We start from the raw sequence: 24,750 nt of genomic DNA on the forward strand, positions 1-24,750 counted from the left end.
TTGGTTATTGTCGGTAGAGAACATAACTTTTTTTAGGACATGTCACTTTTATATAAAATCTGATTTTATATTATCAATAACAGATTAAATAAATGAAAGAAAACCAAATAATTTAGTAAGAAAACGTGTCACTGAGATATACAAAAGTGGCTTAACTCAATTATATTGCAGCTTTAGCCTTCGGGTCCATTTTGATTGAGATGTGTGAGAGAAAGATGACCAAATCATGTAACACCCGATTTGGACCCGTTCAATGGGCCAACATACAGTCTACTATGAGCTTTACATCCCATTGATAGAAGCTAGTGGGAATACACTTAGGCAGTTTGACTGGGTCAAACAGTCAGAAACACACAAAAATGCCTTCAAAAGTTATTATCAACATACAAAGGTTGTTTAGCCATCTATTGCACCAACATAACCTTAACCATGGCCCAACTCATGGGCCAACTGTTACAGTCTATATAAGCTTTACATCCCATTGATAAAAGTTAGTGGGATGACACATTTGGGCAGTTTGACCAAGTCAAACAGGTCAGAAAACACAGAGATGTTTGTTAACCAACCAATTGGTGTACCAAGAAACCGTAAGTGCAGAAATAATCAAGATTCCCACCAGACACAATAATACTAGAATTAGTCTAAAGTTGGCAGCCATACACATACACATATATGAATATATGATAACATATACTGGTGTTTATTACCTGTAAATACAATATAAAGTTAGAGGAATCTATTTGATGTTTATATCATGTCTACATAACATGATGACAAAGGGAGGCATGAGCATGAGCATCATGATAAGAATTTTAGTGGTGCTCAGATATTACATTCCTCTTGTAAAGAATATGGCCCATTTGTGGAATTGACTAGACAGCATGAGCAATTCTAGAGGGACATGTTATCACGTGAACAAGTACTATAATATTATACCAAAAGTTTAATCATGTGATTAAGATTAAGCTTTCTTAGACTTAACATTTTTAATATTTTGAATTTGGAGAAGTGGAATGGAATTATGCAAAATGGTTGGAGAAACTGAGCTTTCGAACCCACTAGATGACGATCTACGCGTCATTCTTTTTATAACGTGCCAATTCGGGTATCTTGTGAATCTTTGCCGTTCGCAACTTGCTCCAATCACCAGATTGAACATCAGTCGGTTTCAAACACACGATGATTTCCACTAACAATATAAAATTAATGGTCCTGTAACCAACCATATAATAAGCTACCAACTAGCGTCTTGGAGGCATACTATATGCTAATTTATAGTTGCAATCAAGTAGTTCCCATGACACTTCCACAGTCGCATTCGTCAGTCACTAAAGCTGTGTAGTTATTATAATAAGTGGGGCCCGTTTAACGTACCTAATCAGTCAACTAAAAAGCATTGAAATTTTGAACTTTTTATCCTAATGGTGTGACTATGGTTAAGTGGGAGCTGTTACGAGTTGATAACGACTACAAGTTTGGAAAACATTAGCTTTATCATCAAATACAGTTTCCGTTTGAAACAGACATAAGCTGTAGATATAATCTTCAAACTCATTTGTTAAAAAACAGAACATAGAGTAAACGAGTCTAATCAAGATTGTGTACTTTCGAACCACAATTGAAGGCTAAATCTAATAAAATTGCTTGGAAGCCAACGAGATTTTATACAAACAAACATGTCACCTACACCACTAGAAGATGATATTGATTGATGCAGAAAACTTTATCTCCTTCCTGTGCGACTTTTAGCTCTTGCTTTCTGCAATTAACATGAGCATTATTAATAAACAGCGGTAAGAAGATTCTTGTTTGCGATAGAAATATATGATGATTCTTGGAATTAAAAGCAATTCAAAATAAGGTGTAAATTTTCTGTGTCAACTTGAAAAAAATCATGACTCAAGATTGTCAATGAGTAATTCATCTACGTGGTACAAAGAGCCAAAATACTCGATCTATTGATCCAACAAGTGACAAAAACAAATCAGCTAATTTGGTTACTTTGATATGTGGGTCCATCCATGATTCATCTAGATCAATCAATTTAATTTAAAAAAAAAAAAAAACTTAACATTTTTGTTAAATGTAACATTTTTTTACCATTCACAGTTATTGTATTAAAAGAAATAATTTAAAAGTGGCTTCTTTTAAAACCTAAGGAAAAAAGTTCCTATTGTTTTGAAGTGTAAGAACTAGTGGTTAAACTAAATGAAACAAATGGGTCATGCTGAGTTATGGTCTGTCAATTTTGATTGATTGGGTCATATGTCAGATCACTATCCGCTAACCAATGGGTCAGACCAGAGTTCATTTGGTTGGATAATGGGTCAATTCATCTGATCTAAATGTGGCCCAATTACATGCACACCTCATAGAGCACAAAAGAGACAGCAAATTTGATATCAGAGAATTATTATTTGACAGTAAAATCTCATTTCAGTTCAAAATGGCCAAGAAAAACTTTCACTTACAGATAAAGTATTAAAGCTTGTACTTGTTCCTTGTGTAGCCCCTATTAAAATAAAACAGGCTCAAGTAACAAATTAATTGATAAATAACAAACCACTTATTATTAAAATGCGAACCTCTACCTGTACCAAATGATGTTGAAATTGGTGCAGAGCCTGTAGAAAGGTTAAACGGCGACGCATTTGCAACAGGCGTAGTATTAAATGCAGGTGCTGAGCTGGATGTCTGAGAAGCACCAGATGATGAAAATAAAGAAAATGCTGGTGTTGAGGTGGCAGCAGGGGTTGAAAACAATGAAGACGATGACGTGGAAGCAAATGGAGTACTAAATAGCCCAGATCCACCTGTTGCAGCAGGGACAGATGCAGGTGGAGCGGCCGATGTTGCTGAGCTAGCAGCAGCTTGAGTTGATGGCTGTGAGTTAGCAGGAAGATGCAGAGTCGGGTGTACCCTGCGCGCAGCCGCCGCTCGTTTGGCGGTTTCTCGCCGGTCAGCTTCAAGAAATGGATCATTCGCATCCCCCCTGCCACGTTGGTCTGCCAGATAAGCGGTTTTCATTGACTCCATATATTGATGCATGCCCTCCACCTGCAAACCATATGTAATGAGTACAAGCTGCAAAGATATAGCATTCAAATGTTAAACAAATGTGTTGTTACAAAATCATACCTTTGCGGCCACGTAAACAAAGAAGTCATGAACATTTGTCATAACTTTTGGAAGAGACTGCAACAACGATGCGTTGTTATTCAAACCGGTCTTGTTAGCTTCTAGAAGAAGTAACTGTTCCAACTCTTCAATCCACTGGCGGCATTCAGCAAGATACTTATCAAACCTTGCAACTGTTTGTTGCAAATATGGGGAAGGTTTTCGTGGCATGCCACTATAGAAATCATAGACCGGAACCATGGCAGATGTTGTAGGTTGGGTAGATGTTGTGGTTATTGCTGTTGTGGCTCCTCCTGAAGGTTGTGATGTTGTAGCAGATGTTTTGTTTGGGTTATGAAATTTGGACTGAAGCATCATGAAAGAACGAACAGCAATTTCAGTGTTTCTTAGCATATCTTTGACATTAGAAGTAAGGTCTTGAAGCAGAACTTTTTGACGGTCCATTGCTGTACTGATTCCACAAAGTTCCTTTTGGAAAAAACAAGTATAGTAGTGTAAGTCGATGAAATAACTAACACTCACATACAACTTGGTTTTAAATTGCGTAATGAGCTTCGATGTGTTTCGTCTAAAGCCGATGCGTGATGCAAGATGTGTGACATGAGCGCACCACGTTTGCGATGCACTCTATATTAGAAAAGTACTAAAATATATGACAATCTTGGTTTAAAAAGGCGCGCCTCAGGCATGAAGTGCTCGAGGCGTTATGTAAAAAAAACTTATTTTACGTGTGGCGAGAAAAAACATGAGGCGCCCTGAAGAGGCGCATCAGCGGGTGACGCGTGAGGCATTTGAGGCGGCACTTCATGTGATGCAGTCTAAATAATCAAATTAAAAATGTAGCTGCTTGGACCCATCTGCTTAAAATATTAGCGTTGGGCCTCATCTGTAAAACATTACTAGCCATATTATATATATTTATCATTCTATCTTCAACTCAAATCATTCTTTAATTTTCATAAAGTTTATATGCTCCTCAATTATTTCTCTCATCATTTTAATCGGTTCAAGCAATCTTCTCCTAATTATTACACATCTTTTTATGATCAAGAGGTATGTTTTCTTCATCATTCTTTTTTACTATGCATTTATACTTTCTTTTATTATTAAATGCTTGTGTAATACATTTCTTGTATTTAATCAGCTCGTTTTTTAAGAATGTATTAAGTGTTTTGCAACTTTTTAGTGTGTTTTTATAATTTACGTATAAGTATTCATGTTTAGTTTTATAAATATGTTTTATCTTTATGATTGATTAACAAGTAGAATATGTCAGAGGTATAATTAATTTTTAGTATTTTTTGTACTGAGCGCCTCACGTACGTGAAGATCTCGCCTCGCGCCAAGCGCTTTGCGCTTCGGTTTTTTGGACCAAAACGACTCGCCTCGCCTAATGCTTTTTTAAACCAAGATGACAATAACCAAAAAAGTTATGAATCAATTAACAAAACAACAATGTTAGTATTCACGTACTAAATAAATGGTATCACATAACCCTATAATCCTTTTTTTTTACTTGTTTTTCTCTTTTTATTTTTGTTTGAATAATCCATTAGACTTGCACTTGACACTCTTCACAAACAAAAATAAAATGTAATACTCCCTAGACTTGACCAAATCAACAAAAATAATAAGAATCATCGGATTTTGGAAACCAACTATTCAATTTGAAGCATCACTGATTCGCTTCTAATCAAATTTTGGAAACCAATTATTCAATTTGAAGCATTGCTGCTAATTGGATTTAAAAAATGATTAATTTGAAGAATACATGTCGCTAATCGGAGTTCAATTTTGAAGAAAACAAGAAATCAGAAGTTTCTAAATGGAATTTGAGAAGCAATTTAGTTTCAAAATTGTTTTGTCTTTTAAGAAAGAACGATGCTTTCATCACATCGTAACTCTCGCATCACGCAATTGCACCGCAGTACCGCAATTTCATCGCATCTTGAAAACGCATCGCAGCATGTGATGCGATTTCACAAGTGCATCAAGCAATATGCGCGCATTTTAAAACCAAGAAATCTGACCAAAAAAAATAATAATAAAGTGTTCACAAACACTTATACATTAATGTTCAGAAACCAACTAATTTTTAACCATGGCAATTTGGTTCAAAGGATATAGGCATAAAGCATCTAAAGTTGTAAACTGTCAAGGGTGTTGATTGAAAAAACAAAAGGCAAAACATGCTATTGAGAAAACTGTGTTATAACTGCAATGTCACTACTTGGTGACTAACAAAATACCTGAATGATATGGCTTGTACTAACAAAAAAAAAATCAGTACCTGAACGATATGGCTTGCATCAAGCTCAAATCCATCATTGGAGACAGAAGAATCATAGAGTCTGCCACATTGATCCAATCTTTGGCTTTCATCTCTATACTCCAGTATTCTTTCCCTATCCATCGAAAAAGAAAAACAAAATCACTTCCGGGATGCCATCCACAACTAACAGTTAAGAATAAAATAAACAACCAGAATCTAATCTCTTTGCAGCGCGTGCTCAGTCCACCCAAATTTAGCCTAATGAGCTCCTCACACAATCAAAAAACAATCTAAAATCCTCACATAAAAAAAACGGCAACCGCCATTTTTGTGACGAACGAGGTAACTTTACAAGTTACAACTATGCAGAACTCATACGATTTGTTGCAAAATCCATGCCAATATCACTTTATTCATAGTTTCACTTTAGAACTATAACAAGTCAATTTGCTATAAATCCTAAAGAAAGAAATCACACACTTTGACAACAGAAATCTATAGAGACTGCAACAGAAGCTATCCGAGTAACAGTCAAGAATAACAATCAGAATCTAATCTCAGTAAGTAAATCACGTTGAAAATATGCAGTCAATTCTGCCGATATATCACTGATATATAAGTGATATATCGGTTATCGGTCCCTTGGCGATATATAAGTCAGAATATCGGTACTGATAATATCAACGATATTGATCGATATTTGACTGATATTGGACTAATATTTGACCGATATATCACCCGTATTCCTGATATCAGTGTTTTAAGTCTTAATTATCAACTTTTAGTGTTCAATGTTATTGTTTCAAGTCTTAAGCAATTCTTACTTGCTATGATTGTTAGTGTTTTGCAATTTGCAAAAGGTTAATTTGTTAATGGTAGGAGACTGTACTGAACTATTAATGTTAAATTGCTATATATATGAATTTTTTCGCATTAACTGCTTAGGTTGCAATGTGTGTTGTATGAGTCCTATCTACCCAAATTCAGCCTTATGAGTTCTTTACACAACCAAAAGAACAATATTCATAAGTCATAACCTTCATAATTTCACAATTTCTCTTTAAAACATTAATATGTCAATTTTCTGGCTATGCAGTCAATATCGGTTATCGGTCCCCATGTGATATATCGATCATAATTGACGGATCCCATTCATCTTTCTTCCCATCGCTGTTATTAGTGTTTCAAGTCTTAATTGACAGCTGTTAGTAATTTGTTAATGGCAGGAGAGCATGTAATCTATACTGAATTGTTAGTGTTAAATTGGTATATATCTAAAGTGAGCATTATTATATTAAAATTACCGACATCCCACCACGATAACCCTAATTGAAACTAAACAAGAAAAGCACACATCTCAATATACTCTCTGATGCAAATAATAATAATAATAAAATCTTACTCAATTTGAAGAAGAAACTTCTGGGAGTCAGGGTGTAGGTCGGCCCATTTAGTGGCGGGAGTCTTGTCATTGGTAAAGAGAAAAAGCTGATGGCTTTGTTGCTGTTGTTGTTGGGGTTGGAATAGAGTGCTGCCGCTGGGTTGAAACGGCGACTGTTGTTGTTGAGGGGTTTGAAAGAGTGAGGGGGTTTGTTGTTGCGGTGTGAACGAGAACGCCATTGTTGAATTGAATATTTGAAAACCCTAGATTTGGAGGACGGTGATGAATGAATGAATGAATGAATGAATGAATGAATATTTGGGGGAAGAGGGTGGGTTGTAATTGGGCTGCTCACTGACTGGCCCAACTTATGATGTTTTGTATTTGTAATAACAACTTAAATGCTACTATTAAGTAATGGCAAGATTAAACAATGTTTTAAAACCTTAAATAATAGAAAGCGAGAATTAATATTTCCAACAAGTCGTTCGGGGTGGTGGCCCAATGGTAGAGACAAAGTCTCTTTAACACCAAGGTTTTGGTTCAAGTCCCACTACCAGCAAAGGAAATTTAATTTTTAAAAAAAATAAATATATATATTTCCAACAAAAAGAGACACGAGATGTAAATTAGGATTTTTCTCCTATGTAAAAATGCATGGTGACTATTCGTCAACTGGCATACGGGACTATGAGCAACGCCATTAAAGAGTTTTTACAGATATCGGAAACAGTTGTTCGTGATGCCCTTCACATGTTCTGCAAATGCGAGTTTTATTATCATTTTGTGTTAGATTTATTATTTTTTATTTTATATTTATTAATTTTTTTGTTAAATTTAATATTTGTTACATTTTATTATTATTATTATTGAACTCTCTAGCGAAAATATTTGAGGAGTCCGACTCAATGTGACATATAAAAAATATACCAAATTCATCAACAACACAATTTTCCCAGGATGCTTGGTAGACTCGATTGTACACACTGAGATTAGGAAGCTTGCCCAGTTGCTTGCCAAGATCAACATCATCGGGGTGATATATGGATATGGCATGCGTTTTTTGGCAAACAATGACATAGCGGTCATACAAGTGCCTCCTGCTTTTAACAACATCATAGATGGAGTTGCACTCGACTCCTCATTTTAAACAAATGATGTCGACTACGAATATGGATATTATCTGGTTTATGGTATTTATCACGAATAGGCCATTTTGGCGCTCAGTTTTACATGCTTGTCTGATGATAAACGTCAATATTTCAAGAAAAAACACAAGTTGGCCAGAAAAGACATCGAAAGGGCATTCGGGGTATTAAAATAACATTGGGGTATCATTAAACAGCTGGCTCGTATTCAGCAAAAGGATAAATTAAGAAACATAATGTGTGCTCGCATTATCTTACACAATATAATATTGGAGGACTCGGGTAAGAGCTATTTGTCAAGACGAGTACAACGATATACTAGAGCCGATCTCAACACTAAACGACAATGAAAAACTTACTAATTAATTAAAAACATGAGCAAGGGAAACATATGAAAGTCTTCGATTGGATTTGGTTGAACATCTTTGGAGGAACAAACAAAATAATGACGACGAATAAAATAGTTATAGCTTTTTAATTTAGTTTGTGTTTAATGTTTTTAAATTTATTAATATTATTTACCTTTTATTTTATTATGTTAAAAAAACATTGCACCTCGAGACAACAAACCACAGAGAAGCAACATTAGGAGGGGTTTTATTGCTTCCAGTGTTCACATGACAGTGACGTGACACTGTGGAGGGGCAACGTTGCCCCCTTCCACATATGATAACCTAAAGGAAAGGGGTCAAAAGTGTTGAGAACGGTAGTTAAGCAGAAGTATTGAAAAGCTGAATTTTGAATAATTGATCTAAGAAGAATATTGATACCAAGTTGAGTTGAAATTGATATATTTATTCTAAATTGTCAACTTTGCATATTGGTGATGTATGAACTATGAAGAGTTGAAAGAGAATTTGAGGATGGTAATAAAGGATTAAACAAGAATTCATAACTTGTCTAAGATGTATTCTTTAATGGGTTGGTAATGACGAACTTAGTTGATCATTTGTTAAAGAAACATGATGCGGTCTAAATTTGTTGGATTGTGTTGTGTAAAAGAGTTAAACGTCTCACCATGAACTTAGTGTGCGATGTGACTATGTAACGGAAATGAGCATTTTTGACACACAAGGGAGCTTGTGATCAATAAGGAAAATATATCCACCCAAGAGTAGGCGCATACGAGTTGATTCATATCGGAGTATGTGGAAATACGTGCCATTTTGAGATGAGTAACATAAGAGTAAATTGGCTAATATGGAGAGATTGCTAGAACCCAACGTTTATTATGTATTCACTATTCAGATTTTATTTGTTGAAGGTTCTTATGTTTCTGGTATTGTAGATATTCTCATTTGAACACCTACATATGACCAACTTAAGTTCGTTGGAAGTGAAAAAAAAATCCATATAATGTTAGAAATAGCATTTTGTAATCATTTATATAATGGATTTTAATGTACTTTTTACATTTGATGTTTATGTTGTACTTCTTAGCATTTTACACTACTTCGATTTTAACAAACAACTAAATGAATTTTAAGCGAGTTTATTTTATCTTATTCAAATCCATGTTGTTTCACGGTTCAAACAAAAAGACATTTTAAGATTGTCTGTGTTTTCTAGCATGTCATTTTTGAAATATAACGTGGTTTATTTTTTATTTTATTTATTTTGGTTCCCTGTAATAGAAGAAAAAAATCATTTTCTAAATAGAACGTGGCTAATATAATATGTTTAATAATTATCATACTACATTTCAGATGAGAGGCGTTATTTCTATTTACCAAGTCATATTTACAAGTTTATTTTAATTCAAACAAAAAGTTCTCAAAATCATGTACATTCTAGTTCAGGGTGGCTTGACTCTAAAAGAAATAAACTGGAGCTTATGAATATTGAAGTGGCCTCAATTTCTTTTAGATCGAGCTTGTTTGATTCTTGGTTTTCAATCACAACTCGATCTCTTTTTAATCACTCAAATTTTCTAAGGTAATTGTGCCATTTAGAAATAGTATAAAAGAATATGTGCGATCATATTTGTGACAATCCTCGATTTCGGGTCAAATTGTATTTGTTTTTATGTTGTAAACCGACCCGATTTATATCCCGAACATTTCAAATATATAAAATATTGGATTTTATGTTACTAAAACATTCCCGCTTGTCTAATTTGAAAAACCCCTTTTACGGATTCGAAAACGGACTTAAAACGCTCAAGATACATCAAAAACGAACTTCCGGACGCGAACCGACGTGCTGATCAGCAATAGATCAGCAGCAGACCAGCAGCCCATTTTTTTTATTTTTTATTTTTTTTGTTGTTTTGTGACTTGTCTTGACCCCTCTTGCATGCAAACCTTGATATCACACCCCATGCTTGACCCTTTCAACCCACTCTATATATACACCCCTATCCCCTTCATTAATCCTTGCTCATTCATCTCTTTCTCTTCCAATTCTCAAGCATTCAAAGGTGTTCTTTCTTTTTTTTTTGACAGTTTGACTTTCCAAAGTCAAACTAACCATAGTCCTACATTATAATCAACTTGTTAACACTTATTTATACTTGAAGATTGTTATACAACATATATATAATAGCACCCTTTGTACCTTCGGTGGACATTTCTCCGGTCTCAGTCGGTTAAATGTCCGGCCCATAAGACAAAGCCACATGGAGGACTCGTAGTAGTCCTTGATTATATATATTTTCCGCATCTAACTATCAAACTGGTTATACTTGTTTAACTTCTGCCCATCTTAGTTTTATTTTACATTTTGAGTTCCATGGTTATGGGTTTGTAGAGACTAGCTTCGTAGGGATGGCAAAAAAACCCAAACCCGATGGGGAAAACCGAAACCCGCCCCGAACGGGGCGGGTTCGGGGACACTTAATCGGGGACGGGTCCGGGTTCGGGTTTTCCCCGTTTAAGTTAATCGGGTTCGGGGCGGGTATGGTATAGCCTGTACCCGCCCCGTATACCCGCCCCGTATACCCGTTTAAAACCCGTTTAATTAAATATAATTTTTATATTTATATATAATATATTATTTATTAAATATAATTTTTATATTCGGGTATGACTTATTATTTACATTAATTTAACTTTATTCATTAATTGTATTAACTTTATTTATATATTAGGTGTCACAACGGAGCTTGATTTGTATCTACAAGAGAAAGTTTGGATAAAAGAAACTGAGATTGACCTTTTAGCTTGGTGGAAAACAAATGGTGTCAAGTACCCAAGGTTGCAAAAGATTGCTCGAGATATATTGGCGATTCCAATATCTACCGTTGCTTCCGAGTCCGCTTTTAGTACAAGTGGTAGATTGGTAAGTCCACATCGTAGCCGTCTTCATCCAAAAACATTGGAAGCGTTAATGTGCGCCCAAAGTTGGTTGTTGAATGAAATCAAAGGTAAACAAACATTTTATTTTTTATTTTTAACTTAGCTACTATATAAACTTTTGACTTTTGTGATATGAATATAGCAACTTGTTCAGAAGAATCCGAGGCATATTGCCAAACTATTGAATATGATTGTGACGATGGTATTGAGGTAATACATATATATATGGTTTATCGTTTACATTTTAATATGGTTTAACATTGATTCTTATATAGTTTCCAATTAATATGTTAATGTTTGATTATCATAGCAATCCGGCGTGACAAGTGTTTGAATGGTTGAATGGGTGCGGTATGGACGTGTAAGAAGGATCAATCATGAAGTTAATTTCCGTTGTGATGGGAGAAATAAACATTTTTATGTATTAATAATGTCTTTTGTATGTGTAATGTGTTTGGATATTGAACTTTTTGTGTATTAATATTGTATTGTAATTTTGTATCATTTTCTTACAATCGGGTTTTAAACGGTGAACCCGACGGTTAAATGGGGATCCCCACGGGGAATTTAGCCCGTTTAAAAACCATTTATGCTAGACGGGTTCCCCGAATACCCGCGGTTTTCCCCGAATCCCCGATGGGGATTCCCCGTTTAGTCCCCGCGGGTTTTTAGACGGTTTTGGTAATGAGTTTTATAAACCGGGGCGGGTATGGGATTGGCATTCCCCGCCCCGAAACCGCCCCGTTGCCATCCCTATAGCTTCGGTTATTCCGTAAATAGCTCCAAATCGGAAGCCGAACTCTTGTTTACTAGTTTGTTTAAATAGTTGTATAAACATGTTTTATGTAAGATTTGAGTTTCTAAAATCATTTTAATTAGTTCCATGGTTATGGGTTTGTAGAATCTAACCTCGGTCTTATCCCGAAACAAGATTCGAACCGGAAACCGAACTTTCGTTTAAAGACTTTGTTGTTGACTTTTTGTATGTAAAACTTTGGTATTATTATTTATAAATTATTTTACAAGTTCTATGATGTTTGGACATGTGGTAACCATTCTTGGCCTTATTCCAAGATAAAAACCGAACCAAACCGAACTAAACCAAGTTTACTCGCTTAAGACACACAAGTGTGTTTTTAACCATTAAAGCTTATATATTTCTTTAAAAATACTTTATAAACTGATTTTAATTATTTTCACAAAGTACTCGGAATGTTGAATCCAACTTGATCCTATAACAAAGTTTGGACCGACTAAACCGAACACTCGATTAACGGACGTTGTTAGTTCTAAAACAGTAGAACTACATACTTGGTTAAGTCTCTTTAAGATTTATTGAGTTATCTCATACATTTATTATTTTGGGAAAGTTGACTTTGGGTTTGGTCAAGTCACCAAGACCCGAACCGACCACCCGAACACTCGTTAAAACCCGTTTTAGTATCTATATTATAAAGGGACTTGTTTTCTTGCATTTTTACCCACCTTATTACTTAACATAGGTTGAGTAAAATTAAGGGCTAGATACTTTAACCCGGTTTCGAGCAAACTTACGTTTTTAAAGGACTATTATTATAATTTCTTAAATATTTACATTTTAAACCTAAAACTTTAAATTGTTTATATTTCTTATCATTTATTTTCATTTAAAGACTTCCAAGACAACTTTTCTAATACAAGACTTCTTCTCCTTTAGGCTTCGTTCGTTAAACTCATCGTTCCGGTTAATCTCCAAATCATCAAATCTTTCAAGTTTATTACTTGAATGTGAGTACTTTCATCCCCCGTTTTCACTCTTTTATATTTTGGAGGTGACATTGTAAACTTATTCAAATCCAAATGATTTATACTTGAGTCTTAAACCACAAACTTTATTGTATGCTTCACTTAAATAAATGCTCGATTTGGTGATTATATGCTTGTATGCTTAAGTGCTAATGTGTTTACCGCTTTTGGATGGTTGATTCATAAATCCGAGTATATCTGGCATCCCCTTATAGAAAGGTGTCGTTAATGTATTCTTGTTAACGATTTCATACAAAATCCGAATATATTTGGCATCCCCTTATAGAAAGGTGTCGTTAATGTATTATTATTAACGATTTCATTTATTTAAATTGTTGCTATTATTTATTGTTTTGTATACAAGTTGTGGAATTTCATATTATATATCTATTGTTCAAAAACTATGAAATTGCTCACCAACCTTGTGTTGACAAAATATATTTATGCAATGTTACAGGTTTGACTTTAGGTTGACTCGAGGACTTGAAGGAAAAAAAACGTTATCGAGACTATTAGGATATTAGCAAAACGAACAATATATTATTTACTATGATTTGAATTCGGTTATTGTATGAACAAGTTATGTGACTCTGTGTTTTTATGAATTTAAATGGGTTGATTAAATATTATCACTTAATAGTGTCGTGTGCGATGAACAATCGGTTGCACCCCGACGTTTCCGTCATGGTCGGGGTGTGACAAAGTTGGGATCCTAAACAACTAACTCGTGTCCTCATCTATCAATCTTTCAAATTTTCAGTTTAACAGTTTAGAATGATTTAAAACTTAGAATCACTGGTGTATACTGCCGACTATTTCACCTTTATATTTCTTTTATATCCTACACAATATGTGGTTGTGTGTATATAATCTTGAGCCATGTTTGTCATCATAAAATTTTCAATGCAAGACGAGGTTAAATGTTTTGAGCCGACCTAGTCTAGTTGCATTGTCTTTAATTATATCAACTTCCAATATTATTCAATTATAGCTATAGCTATTTTATAACATTATAATTTAGTAATTTTACCTAATCTATTTATATTGATCCTTTCATGTTAAAAATACGGGCCTATAAATTATTTACCATTATTTAATTATAATAAGTAGTAAAGTACTTATTAGTTAATGGTAAATAAGATCAATAACATACTAATATTAAAAAATTACCAAATTCTATCATTAAATTTTATTAAAATACTTTTAATTAATTTTTGCAAAGTGAAAAATTGGCAAAAGGAATTTAAATATTGAAAAGAAACACCTTCCTTGACGATTCGACATTAGAGGACACTTGAAAGACTTTAAAACTCAAAAGCTTCTTTGTTTTCTCGTACTAAACCCGAACATGAAGCTAACAAAAAAAAATATTATAATGTAATCTAGTACAAACCGAACACACTTAACATATTTCTACACGTACTATCCCTTGACCACTTCTAAGTTCCAACTCATCTTCAAATAGCAAGATCCGGCCAACTCAAACCACCTTCACCACCACCACCACCACCACCACCACCACCATAACAACCACCATCTCCGACACCGGAAAACGGCCACACTCCTCTTCCAAACCCTAACCCGCCATCTTCAAACCCACCAAAACCCACCGGCCCTTGAGTATTATTCAGCAACGACATAAAACTCTCACACATACTCACTCCAGGTTTCCCATCACCAAAAAACTGTAACCCTCCAGCGTGTTCTCCGGCAAACGGGTACAAAACCGGTGTAGTAACCGGCGGGGCCATGTGACGGAACTCAAGAGTATTGGTGGGTGTCATGAGACGAGAGCGTTTGGCGTTTTTGCGGCTGCCGCCGCCGACGGGGATGTCTCGGAGTGTGCCGCCGTGAGTCCAGTAGCGGCGGCAGGACTTGCAGAAGTGACGAGGCTGGGAGAAGTTGTAGTTGTTGTAGTAGCAGAATTTGGTGTTGGTGGAGTCGCAGCGTGGGCATGGGAGGTGTTCCGCCTCAGGCGGTGGTTTGGTGGTGGTGGTTGTTCGACATTCAGAATGATCAGAAGGCATTTTGAAAGAGAAGAGAGAGGTAGTGGTGGGAGAATGTTGAGGGGTTTGTGAGGGTTTTATTGAGGGAGAAAAAGGAATAATAATAATAATAATAATTGCAGACTTTTACAGACATGAAGAGGGAACAGGGACAGTGAAAATTGTGGGCTCAGCCACCAACAAACCAAACTGCTGGAACCTACTTCATTAATACTTAGGCTGAGGGGTGTGGGGGCTCTAACGGGGGCGCGAGTGTGGGCTCTAGCCAATAATATTGTGACGTGTGGCAGAGAGAGAAACTGGATAAGATGGGTGATGGAGCCCCCGCTGGAGCCCCTGGCCCTGGTGTGGAGGGGCTCCAGCAGGGGCTCCAGCGGATTTTTTTTTTATTTTTTTATAAATATATTCAAAAAACGTATTATTAAAAAAACTCATAAATTATTAAAAAAAACACACATTAAAAAAAACACATTAATATCTAAAAATAAAAAAAAATTAAAGTACTAAAAAAACATTATTCTTTGAAGTTGTGGTAATTGTTTTATGTGATTTTGGGTGTGGTAAATGTTTTAGGTGATATTGGGTTTATATATAGGAAGAATAATATTTTTTTTATTAAATTAAAGAGCCCAACGGCTCATTTGTGTACTCCCAACGGCTATTTCACGTCTCCCAATGCTCCTTTACGCCAGCTTTGTCCCGCGACCCACCTTGCGCCTGCTTTGAATTCCGTGCTCGCGCCCCTCTCGCGCCCCGGTGGTGTGGTGCTCGCGCCTGGGGGCGCGAGCGGAGGGGCTCTCGCGCCCCCGCTGAAGCCCCACACCCCTCAGCCTTAGGGATTAGCATGTATATATATATTTTTTTGTTGGAACGACTAATTAAGTAACGCCGGGAACTCTGTACGCGACATTCATTGGCTAAAGGTAGCCCGAGCCGGCCACTAGTCCGGACGGACAGAGCCCCTAGCGGTTCACCAATTGAGGGATTCCCCGGATAAAACCCGACCCCCCACGCCCGCCAAACGACACAACAACGAGGAGCCGGTAAAACCGGGTGAGATCGGGACTCGAACCCTGGCAAGTCAGGGTCATACCCCATATCTCCCATTGTGACACCCGGTAAATTCCCAATCCCTTAAACCAAGTAATCAACCTAAATATTAGGTAATTGTTATGTGCGCCCTGCGCGAGCGCGCCATGTTAGTCAGCGAGGGCATATTATGTGCGCCCTGCGCGAGCGCGCCATGTTAAGAACCAGCGTGGGCATATGTTATATGCGCCATGCGCGAATGTTTTGGCTTTATGTTTTCATGTACCTTAACGTTATGTTGTCTAATGGGTTGACCATCCCGCATGATGCTAAGGCGGGTGCATCCTAAATCGTTTATGCGCGTGCGGAAGGGAACTAACCTCCCCGCATGGCGGGAACATTGAGAGCTAGTTTGTCTGAAGCTCCAATTGACTTCAACATAACTGATCACTATGTTGAAATACCAAGGCCACCTGGAGAATCTACAAATGAAACTCAATGTCCTAACTGCGAGAAGGTTACGCACCTACCCGCAGCAAAGAAATGTCCTTCACGCAGAAAGCTATGCGCACAAAGTGATACGCACAGAACACTTAGTCTATTCTCCAGACGTAAGGAGATTACTCCCGCCCAAAAGGAAACAGTAGCGTGTTTCAGAGATTTTCCACTTTTTACTGTACACGGACAAAAGTACCTGAAAAAGCACACTGTAACATGAAAAGTCAACTGTCAGCCACCCTATTCTCACCAACCCCAGACCTGCATGTCCTGACCAAATCAAATCAAAATCTTTTATCCACTACTCCACTTTTAAATAAATAATAATAATTTCCATACCTTATCATCATTACACCTAGATATGAAAAGATTACAATTCCCTAAAGCAAGGGATTGTGTTCCCTTGAGTTTGCCTATAAATATGTAACCTAAACTATCACCCAAAACACACTTCAAACTTCTCTTTTAAGAACTGCAACTTGCACTAATCGTCTCCCAAGCATCCGTTGTTTTCGTTTCCGATCCTGTTACCAGGTAAGCCAAGAATATAACCTTGAGATCTGCTTTCCAACCCTTATATTCTCCTAATTCTTGATCTTAATATATATACTTCTTGTTATTTAATCGCATTCTAGACCTTCAATTCCGAGGCCAACACCAAGAAAACCCGAATCTCGATTAATCCCTTAACAAGAACCACAGGTGAGTCTCACAGCCCCTATTCTCGCTGTTTTCACTGTTTTTAAACTGTTTTCGGGGCGAGGGACACGTACTTAAATAATGTTTTATCATGGTATACTTACAAGCTATGCAAGCGATTATGTGTTTAAATTATATTTCATAATGAGCAATGCGAACGGTTATCTAAGGTTTTCGATGTATGTGCGCTAGAACTCGAGTAAGTGATCACTTTACCATTGGAACTCTAAGGGTAGGGACTGCTGGTTTGATCCACCCACTCGTAGGGGTCGCACCTCTTTGCATGGACGAGTGCCTAGTATGGTCATGGGGCAGTACTATGGGTTTGAGCCCACTCGTAGGGGTCGCGCCTCTTTGCATGGACGAGCGCCTTGTTTTCCGGCACAACGTCTGCGCGTAACCCGCGGGACGATATTATTCGCTCGTAGTGGCAGCGCCACTTAGACGAGCACGGTTTTTCAGATGTGTCCGCGCGTAACCCGCGGGACGGTATTATTTGTTTCGCTCGTAGTGGCAGCGCCACTTACACAGACGAGCACAGTTCCCAGAAATGTTCGCGCGTAACCCGCGGGACGATTTTATCAGAATGTGTTGATAGAACTATGTTTTACCAAGCATGTGTTTTAATGATGCTATCAGAATTATGTTTCAGAATGATTTTTATCAAGATTATGATGCAATACGATTTATCAAGTTACTAAAACTTGTGAACTCACTCAGTTTATACTGATTCAAATGTTTTTACGTGTCTTTCAGGAGATAACTAGGTAGCGCATGGAGTCACACTTAGAGCACCTCACGCTGAACATCTAAAACTAGCTTTTTGGAAGATTTTAGTTCTATCCCTTCGATGCGCGTGGTTGTTCCCGCCGCGCAAGGGGATACGGCGTGGAAATCTTCAACAGTTTTTATACTTGGATGTTTTTATGTAATTTTTAAACAATGTAATGTATTTGTATTAAACATTTCATGCGCAATGAAAATCTTACTTTGAATGTTTGCAATGGCCCGTGCTTAATTATCAATCCCCACTCGCGCGCGCCCGGCTGTTGTAACACCCCGACCAAAGGCGGATTATACATCGGGGCGCCACATATTGTTTCATTACTCGTGACACTATTGGGTGTCAATATTTAATAAATACATTCATTCGCGTAAGCGCAGGGTAAAAGTAGTTAACATAAATCATCATAAATCAATATATTATAAATCATAATATTCGAACAGCAATAACTTGTCTTGATACATTTTAATCTAGGTCCAAAATAAAGGAAACTTCCTATGTGTCCACAAGCTCCAAAACAGCTACTGCAACCCTGAACATGTGTTAAAATAAACGTCAAACACTTGCGTGTTGGTGAGAAATCAAGTTTAATACAGTACATAGATAACAATAAATCTGCGCGCAACATGTGTATGTCTGGTTTTCAACAAGGGTGTAATCTGATCGGGACCAACTCTAAGATTCATAAGACTGCCAGTGCTCACAATTGAGCTCACAAACAAGACAAACTGTGCATGTGTATACAAAAGAGAAAATCATAAACGATAGTTCTCCCGTGTTCATCTAATGGTACCATGAAAACTGCGGAATAGACCGACAAGACGGTTAATGATCCACACATACAAATAAACAGCCAAGTCTACGTCCTCAACACATGGGATACTGCGCGACTAAAGTTCATAAACAAGTTTAAGACTCTAAGTTTGTATGAACACATGAACATCCCAAAACATTAAAAATAAAAAGGGATTAGGTACGAGATTACTCACATGATAAACGATGCGGTGTAAGATGAAGCAAGAACCAACTTTAAACAAGCACAAGTTAACCTATAAATAAGATTATTGTTTTAATGATTTGTTTTAAGTCTTGATTACAAGTTAGCATAATTAATAAGTAAATTATTATATATAATATATATTACCGGAAAATCAGGGCAGAACAGGGAGGAAGACGGAGGCAGAGAGGAAGACGGCAGAGAGAGCAAGGAGCAAGAGAACAGGAGAGATTAAGTGTTTGTGTGTGATGTGTTATGAAAATATTATTATTATTTATAGGAAAACCCTAGGAGACATAATCCCTAGAAAAGGGGAAAAGATCTTAAAAAGCAAAAGATTCCAAAAGCAAAAGATATGGAAAGATATGGCAGCTGCAGGGGCAAGATAAAGCTGACAGGGAACAGTAAAAAAAAGCATGGGCGGGTAGATAAAGGTACAGGTCAAGCATGGCAAAAGCAGATCTCAAAAGATTATGTCAGTCACTTTATCTGTCAACCAATGGGGTTGGTGCGCATGCTGCGCCGAAAGTAACTTTTCAGACATAAAGCAGATTAGGTCAACAGCTCAAAAGATAAGACAACTCAAAAGCAACGGCTAGCTTAAACAGAAGAAAACTCAAAGGGTTTAACGCGAGAAGGCTGACACAGAAGGTCAAGAGAGCGCGAGCGCGAAGGCAGACAGAACTAACCTTAACGCGTCGCGGAAAGAACTACCATTTCTAAGCGCGCCGCGGGAAGAGTCACATTTCTTAGCGCGCCGCGGGAGGAACTAAAATTCCTAGCGCGCCGCGGGAAGAACTATAATTCTTCGCGCGTCGAGGGATGAACTACGATTCTTAGCGCGCTGCGAGAAGAACTACAATCCTTAGCGCGTCGCGGGAAGAACTACCGTTCTTAGCGCGCTGCGAGAAGAATTACAATTCTTAGCGCGCTGCGAGAAGAGTTCGTCTCGCGTATCGCTGAAACAGGTGGTCTTCACGCAGGATTCCTTGTAAGGGGTCTGGCGCGTGGAGCTGCGCAGACAACCTTAGGCGGGAAGAACCAAAGGACAAGCAAAGAGTTAGAAGAAAAAGAGGGAAACAAGGCGTAAGGGCGGGACGGCGACAAGAGGGAAAAGAAGGCGGAAAGAGAGAAGGAGAGGGACGGGACGGCGGAAAGAAAGAGAGAGATAGAGGCGGGAAGGAAGTATATATTATTATTTATAAGTAAAATATAAGTATAAATATATATTAAATCATAAAAGAAAGAGATCGGGTAAGAGAAACGGGTACCTGGGTCGGGTCGGATCGGGTCAGATGTCACAGTCTCCCCTACTTTAAGAAATTTCGTCCCGAAATTTATCTCGAAGTAGGCTGCGCAGAGAACAGGTGCGGGTACTTGATCTTCATCTGATCTTCCCTTTCCCATGTAAACTCGGCTCCGCGCTTGGACTCCCAGCGAACTTTCACGATAGGGATACGACTGCGCTTGGTTTGCTTTACCTCGCGATCCATAATCTCAACAGGCTTCTCAACGAAATGCATAGTTTCATCAACTTGAACTTCATCAAGTGGAATGTGAAGGTTCTCGTCGGCTAAACACTTCTTGAGATTGGATACATGGAACGTTGGATGCACATTACTGAGCGCGGGCGGCAGGTCAAGTCTGTAGGCAACTTTTCCCACACGCGCGAGAATCTTGAATGGACCAACATAACGAGGTGCAAGCTTACCCTTCTTCCCAAAGCGGACAACACCCTTCCAGGGCGACACTTTGAGGAGAACAAGATCACCAACTTGAAATTCGAGAGGCTTCCGCCTACGATCTGCGTAACTCTTCTGTCGGCTTCTAGCAGTCAGCAGATGATCACGGATCTTGGCGATTTTATCGGTTGTCTCTTGAACAAGTTCGGGTCCTGTGATTTGAGTTTCACCCACTTCGCTCCAACAAATCGGGGAGCGGCACTTACGACCGTAAAGTGCTTCAAATGGGGCCATACCGATACTGGAATGATAGCTGTTATTATAAGAGAACTCAATCAAAGGCAGGTGTGAATCCCAATTACCTCCAAAATCAAGAACACAAGATCGGAGCATATCCTCAAGAGTTTGAATAGTTCGCTCAGACTGACCGTCAGTCTGGGGATGATATGCCGTACTCATGTTCAAGCGAGTTCCTAGCGCAGATTGGAGAGATTTCCAAAAGCGAGATATAAAACGGCCATCGCGATCGGATATGATGCTCAAAGGAGTACCATGGCGGCAGACAATTTCCTTGACATAAAGCTGCGCGAGTTGCTCAACACGGTAGTTTTCACGAATGGGCAGGAAGTGAGCAGACTTAGTCAATCGATCCACTATTACCCAAATGCTATCATGTTTGCTTGCTGTCAAAGGTAACTTGGTAATAAAGTCCATCGCTACACATTCCCATTTCCACATAGGAATTTCTGGTTGTTCGAGCAAACCAGATGGGCGTTGGTGTTCAGCTTTCACTTTAGAACAAGTCAGACATTTAGCTACGAACACAGCAATATCCTTTTTCATACCGGGCCACCAATAAGTAATGCGCAAATCCTTGTACATCTTATCAGTGCCAGGATGAATAGAATACCGAGATTTGTGCGCTTCACTCAGGATATCAGCGCGAAGATTCTCATCAAAGGGAATCCAGATGCGATTGAGATAGCAGAGAATTCCACTCAGATTAGGGACAAAATGTGCTTCCGCGCCACACGCTAACTCGGCGCGAAGGTTACCATTACTGATGGATGCGCGCTGCGCGTCACGAATGCGCGATTCTAGGTTGCTTTGAATCGGCGCGAAGTGAAGCTGGGTGCGCGGCAAGATACAGTTAAGTTGGCAGGGTTTTCGGCTGAGCGCATCGGCTACCACATTAGCCTTACCAGGATGATACCGGATCTCACAATCGTAATCGCTGATGAGTTCGTTCCATCGGCGTTGTCTCATGTTAAGTTCCTTTTGATCAAAGATATGCTGAAGGCTTTTATGGTCAGTGTAGAGGATACACTTAGTACCATAAAGGTAGTGTCTCCAGATCTTCAAGGCAAAAACAACTGCACCAAGTTCGAGGTCGTGAGTTGTATAATTCTTTTCATGAACCTTAAGTTGCCTTGATGCGTAAGCGATAACCTTGCCTCGTTGCATAAGAACACAACCGAGACCTTGGTTGGATGCATCGCAATACACGACAAAATCATCATTACCCTCAGGTAACGCAAGAACAGGAGCTTCACACAACAAACGCTTGAGCGTTAGAAAGGCTTCTTCTTGCTTCGAGCCCCAAATATACGATTTACCTTTGTGCGTCAGAGCTGTTAAAGGCAAAGCGATCTTCGAGAAGTTCGAAATGAATCGCCGGTAGTAACCAGCTAAGCCCAGAAAGGAACGGATTTCAGAAGGAGAGGATGGCGTAATCCAGTTCTTGATTGCTTCAATCTTGGATGGGTCGACATGAATACCCATCTTGTTTACAACATGACCAAGAAACTGTACTTCATCAGACCAGAATTCACACTTGGAAAGCTTAGCATAGAGTTGCTCGGTTCGAAGCTTTTGCAACACCAACCGAAGATGTTGCTCATGCTCGGCCTTGGTCTTAGAATACACCAGAACATCATCGATAAACACAATCACGAATTTATCCAAGAAAGGCCTACACACCCGATTCATTAGATCCATGAAAACGGCGGGTGCGTTGGTTAGACCGAAGGACATGACCAAGAATTCAAAATGGCCATAACGAGTTCGAAAAGCAGTCTTCGGAACATCTTCATCGCGGATGCGCAACTGGTGATAGCCAGAGCGGAGATCAATCTTGGAGAAACAAGAGGCACCTTGGAGTTGATCAAAGAGGTCGTCAATACGCGGTAAGGGATACCGGTTCTTAATGGTGAGTTTGTTCAACTCGCGGTAATCAATACACATGCGAAACGATCCATCTTTCTTTTTAACGAACAACACCGGAGCACCCCAGGGCGAAGAGCTAGGGCGAATGAATCCTTTAGCAGTCAACTCTTGAAGTTGGCTTGCCAATTCTTGCATCTCAGCGGGTGCAAGACGGTAAGGAGATTTAGCAACGGGGGAAGCACCAGGGACAAGATCAATACGGAACTCGACTTCACGAGCGGGAGGGATACCAGGAAGATCATCAGGAAAAACTTCAGGAAAATCACGCACAACAGGGATATCGCGAAGCTTCTTTTCTTCAGCAGGTTTAACCACATGGGCTAGAAATGCAATACACTTCTTCCGCATGAGTCTTTGGGCTTCGGCGCAAGACATAAGTTTAAGACCGCGGGAGGGTTTTTCGCCGTAAATATGAAGATCACCATTTTCTCGAGGAATGCGAATCAACTTCTTGGCGCAAATAACTTCGGCGCGATTCTTCGAGAGCCAGTCCATACCAATGATAACATCAAAGCTTCCAAGAGGCATAGGGATGAGGTCGATTAGAAAATCGTTTTCGTTAAGATTAAGCGTGCAATCTTTAATCACTGAGTTTATTAAAACAGTTTCACCATTAGCCAATTCAACTGAAAAATCTTCTTTTAAATCGTTGCGCGGTCGCGCAAGCTTCTGCTCAAACGCGCGAGAAATAAAACTTCGATCGGCGCCAGTATCAAAAAGTACAGAAGCATAAAATCCGTTAAGCAAAAATGTACCATTAACTACGTCATTATTCGCTTGCGCTTGGTGCGCGGTTATGTTAAAAGCTCGTCCACGCGTCACTTGGTTTGAAATCTGGTTCACCGGATTCGCTTGTGTAATCTGAACTTGTAGTCTTGGGCACGCGTTCCGGAAATGACTGGGATCACCGCAGTTAAAGCACGATCTGGGTCGTGGGTTTTGGTAGGTTGGTTGTGGATTCTGCGGGTAGACTGGTGGTGTTGGCGCAATTGGATTGGCGGGAAGGACTCTACAGTTTTCAGCAGTGTGACCAGTACGGCCACATCGGTTGCAAAGTCGACACGGGGTTTGGGTTGGGTGGTGAAATCTACAGGTTGGGCAAAAGGGTTGATTTCATGTGTAAGGTTTCTTAGTTGGCGGGGCAGGGAGTGCTGGATTGGTTAAGGCATAGTTATGGACTACAGGAGGTGTTGGGTAGGCTGACAGAGGGTTAGGCACGTAAACTGGAGGTTGATAAATGGGTTGCTGGACAATGGGCGGGTTGGTAAGCGCATAGGCCTTGCGCCTGCGCTTGAGGTTGTTACGGTTTGAGGGTTCAGGTTTGGTTTCTGTTGGTTCAGGGGCAGTCTTGGTGAGTTTGGTCTTCTCAGTTCCCCGCAGGAACAGGGTTCCTGCTCTGACATGGTTGTCGCTGAGCACAGCGGCCAACTCAATGGCGTCAGAGAGGGTAACTGGGTTTCTGGCCCATACAGAATCTTGAATTTCCATGGGGAGACCCCCAAGGAATTTCTCTATGGCTCGGCGTGAAGGGGTAACAAGGTGAGGGACCAGTAAGCTTAGCTCGTGGAAGCGCGTCGCGTACTCGCGCGCTTCGCCACTGTATTGCTTCAAGTTCCAGAATTCTTCCTCCAGGCGCTTAACTTCGTTGGGAGGGCAGAATTCTCGCGTAAGAATTTCCTTGAATTCCTCCCATGTCATGCTAGAAGCAGCCTCTGCGCCACGCGCATGAGCTACTCCATTCCACCATGTAAGCGCTCTGGATTCCAGGACACTGGAAGCATATAGGGTTCGTCTGTCTGAGGGGCATTG

At 39.0% G+C, this 24,750-nt stretch overlaps 1 protein-coding gene and 1 pseudogene across 1 annotated transcript; both read right to left on the minus strand.

The window, feature by feature from the left end:
* Positions 1–1,433: 1,433 nt before the first annotated feature.
* Positions 1,434–7,030, minus strand: LOC143598143 (nuclear pore complex protein NUP58-like). Its single transcript, XM_077076439.1, has 6 exons — positions 6,813–7,030; positions 5,429–5,543; positions 3,139–3,606; positions 2,592–3,057; positions 2,472–2,512; positions 1,434–1,759 (listed from the first exon to the last, which is right to left on the minus strand). The coding sequence occupies exons 1-6, from the start codon at positions 7,028–7,030 to the stop codon at positions 1,724–1,726; spliced, it is 1,344 nt and encodes a 447-aa protein (XP_076932554.1). The 3' UTR covers positions 1,434–1,723.
* A 7,447-nt stretch (positions 7,031–14,477) lies between these two features.
* On the minus strand, positions 14,478–15,113 carry LOC143598144 (dof zinc finger protein DOF3.4 pseudogene; annotated as a pseudogene).
* Between the last annotated feature and the right edge of the window lie 9,637 nt (positions 15,114–24,750).

Source organism: Bidens hawaiensis, unplaced genomic scaffold (genome assembly GCF_021521415.1).
Source record: "Bidens hawaiensis isolate Kalapana, Puna unplaced genomic scaffold, B.hawaiensis_p1.1 tig00049697_1, whole genome shotgun sequence".
In the NCBI taxonomy this organism is placed as follows: domain Eukaryota; kingdom Viridiplantae; phylum Streptophyta; class Magnoliopsida; order Asterales; family Asteraceae; genus Bidens; species Bidens hawaiensis.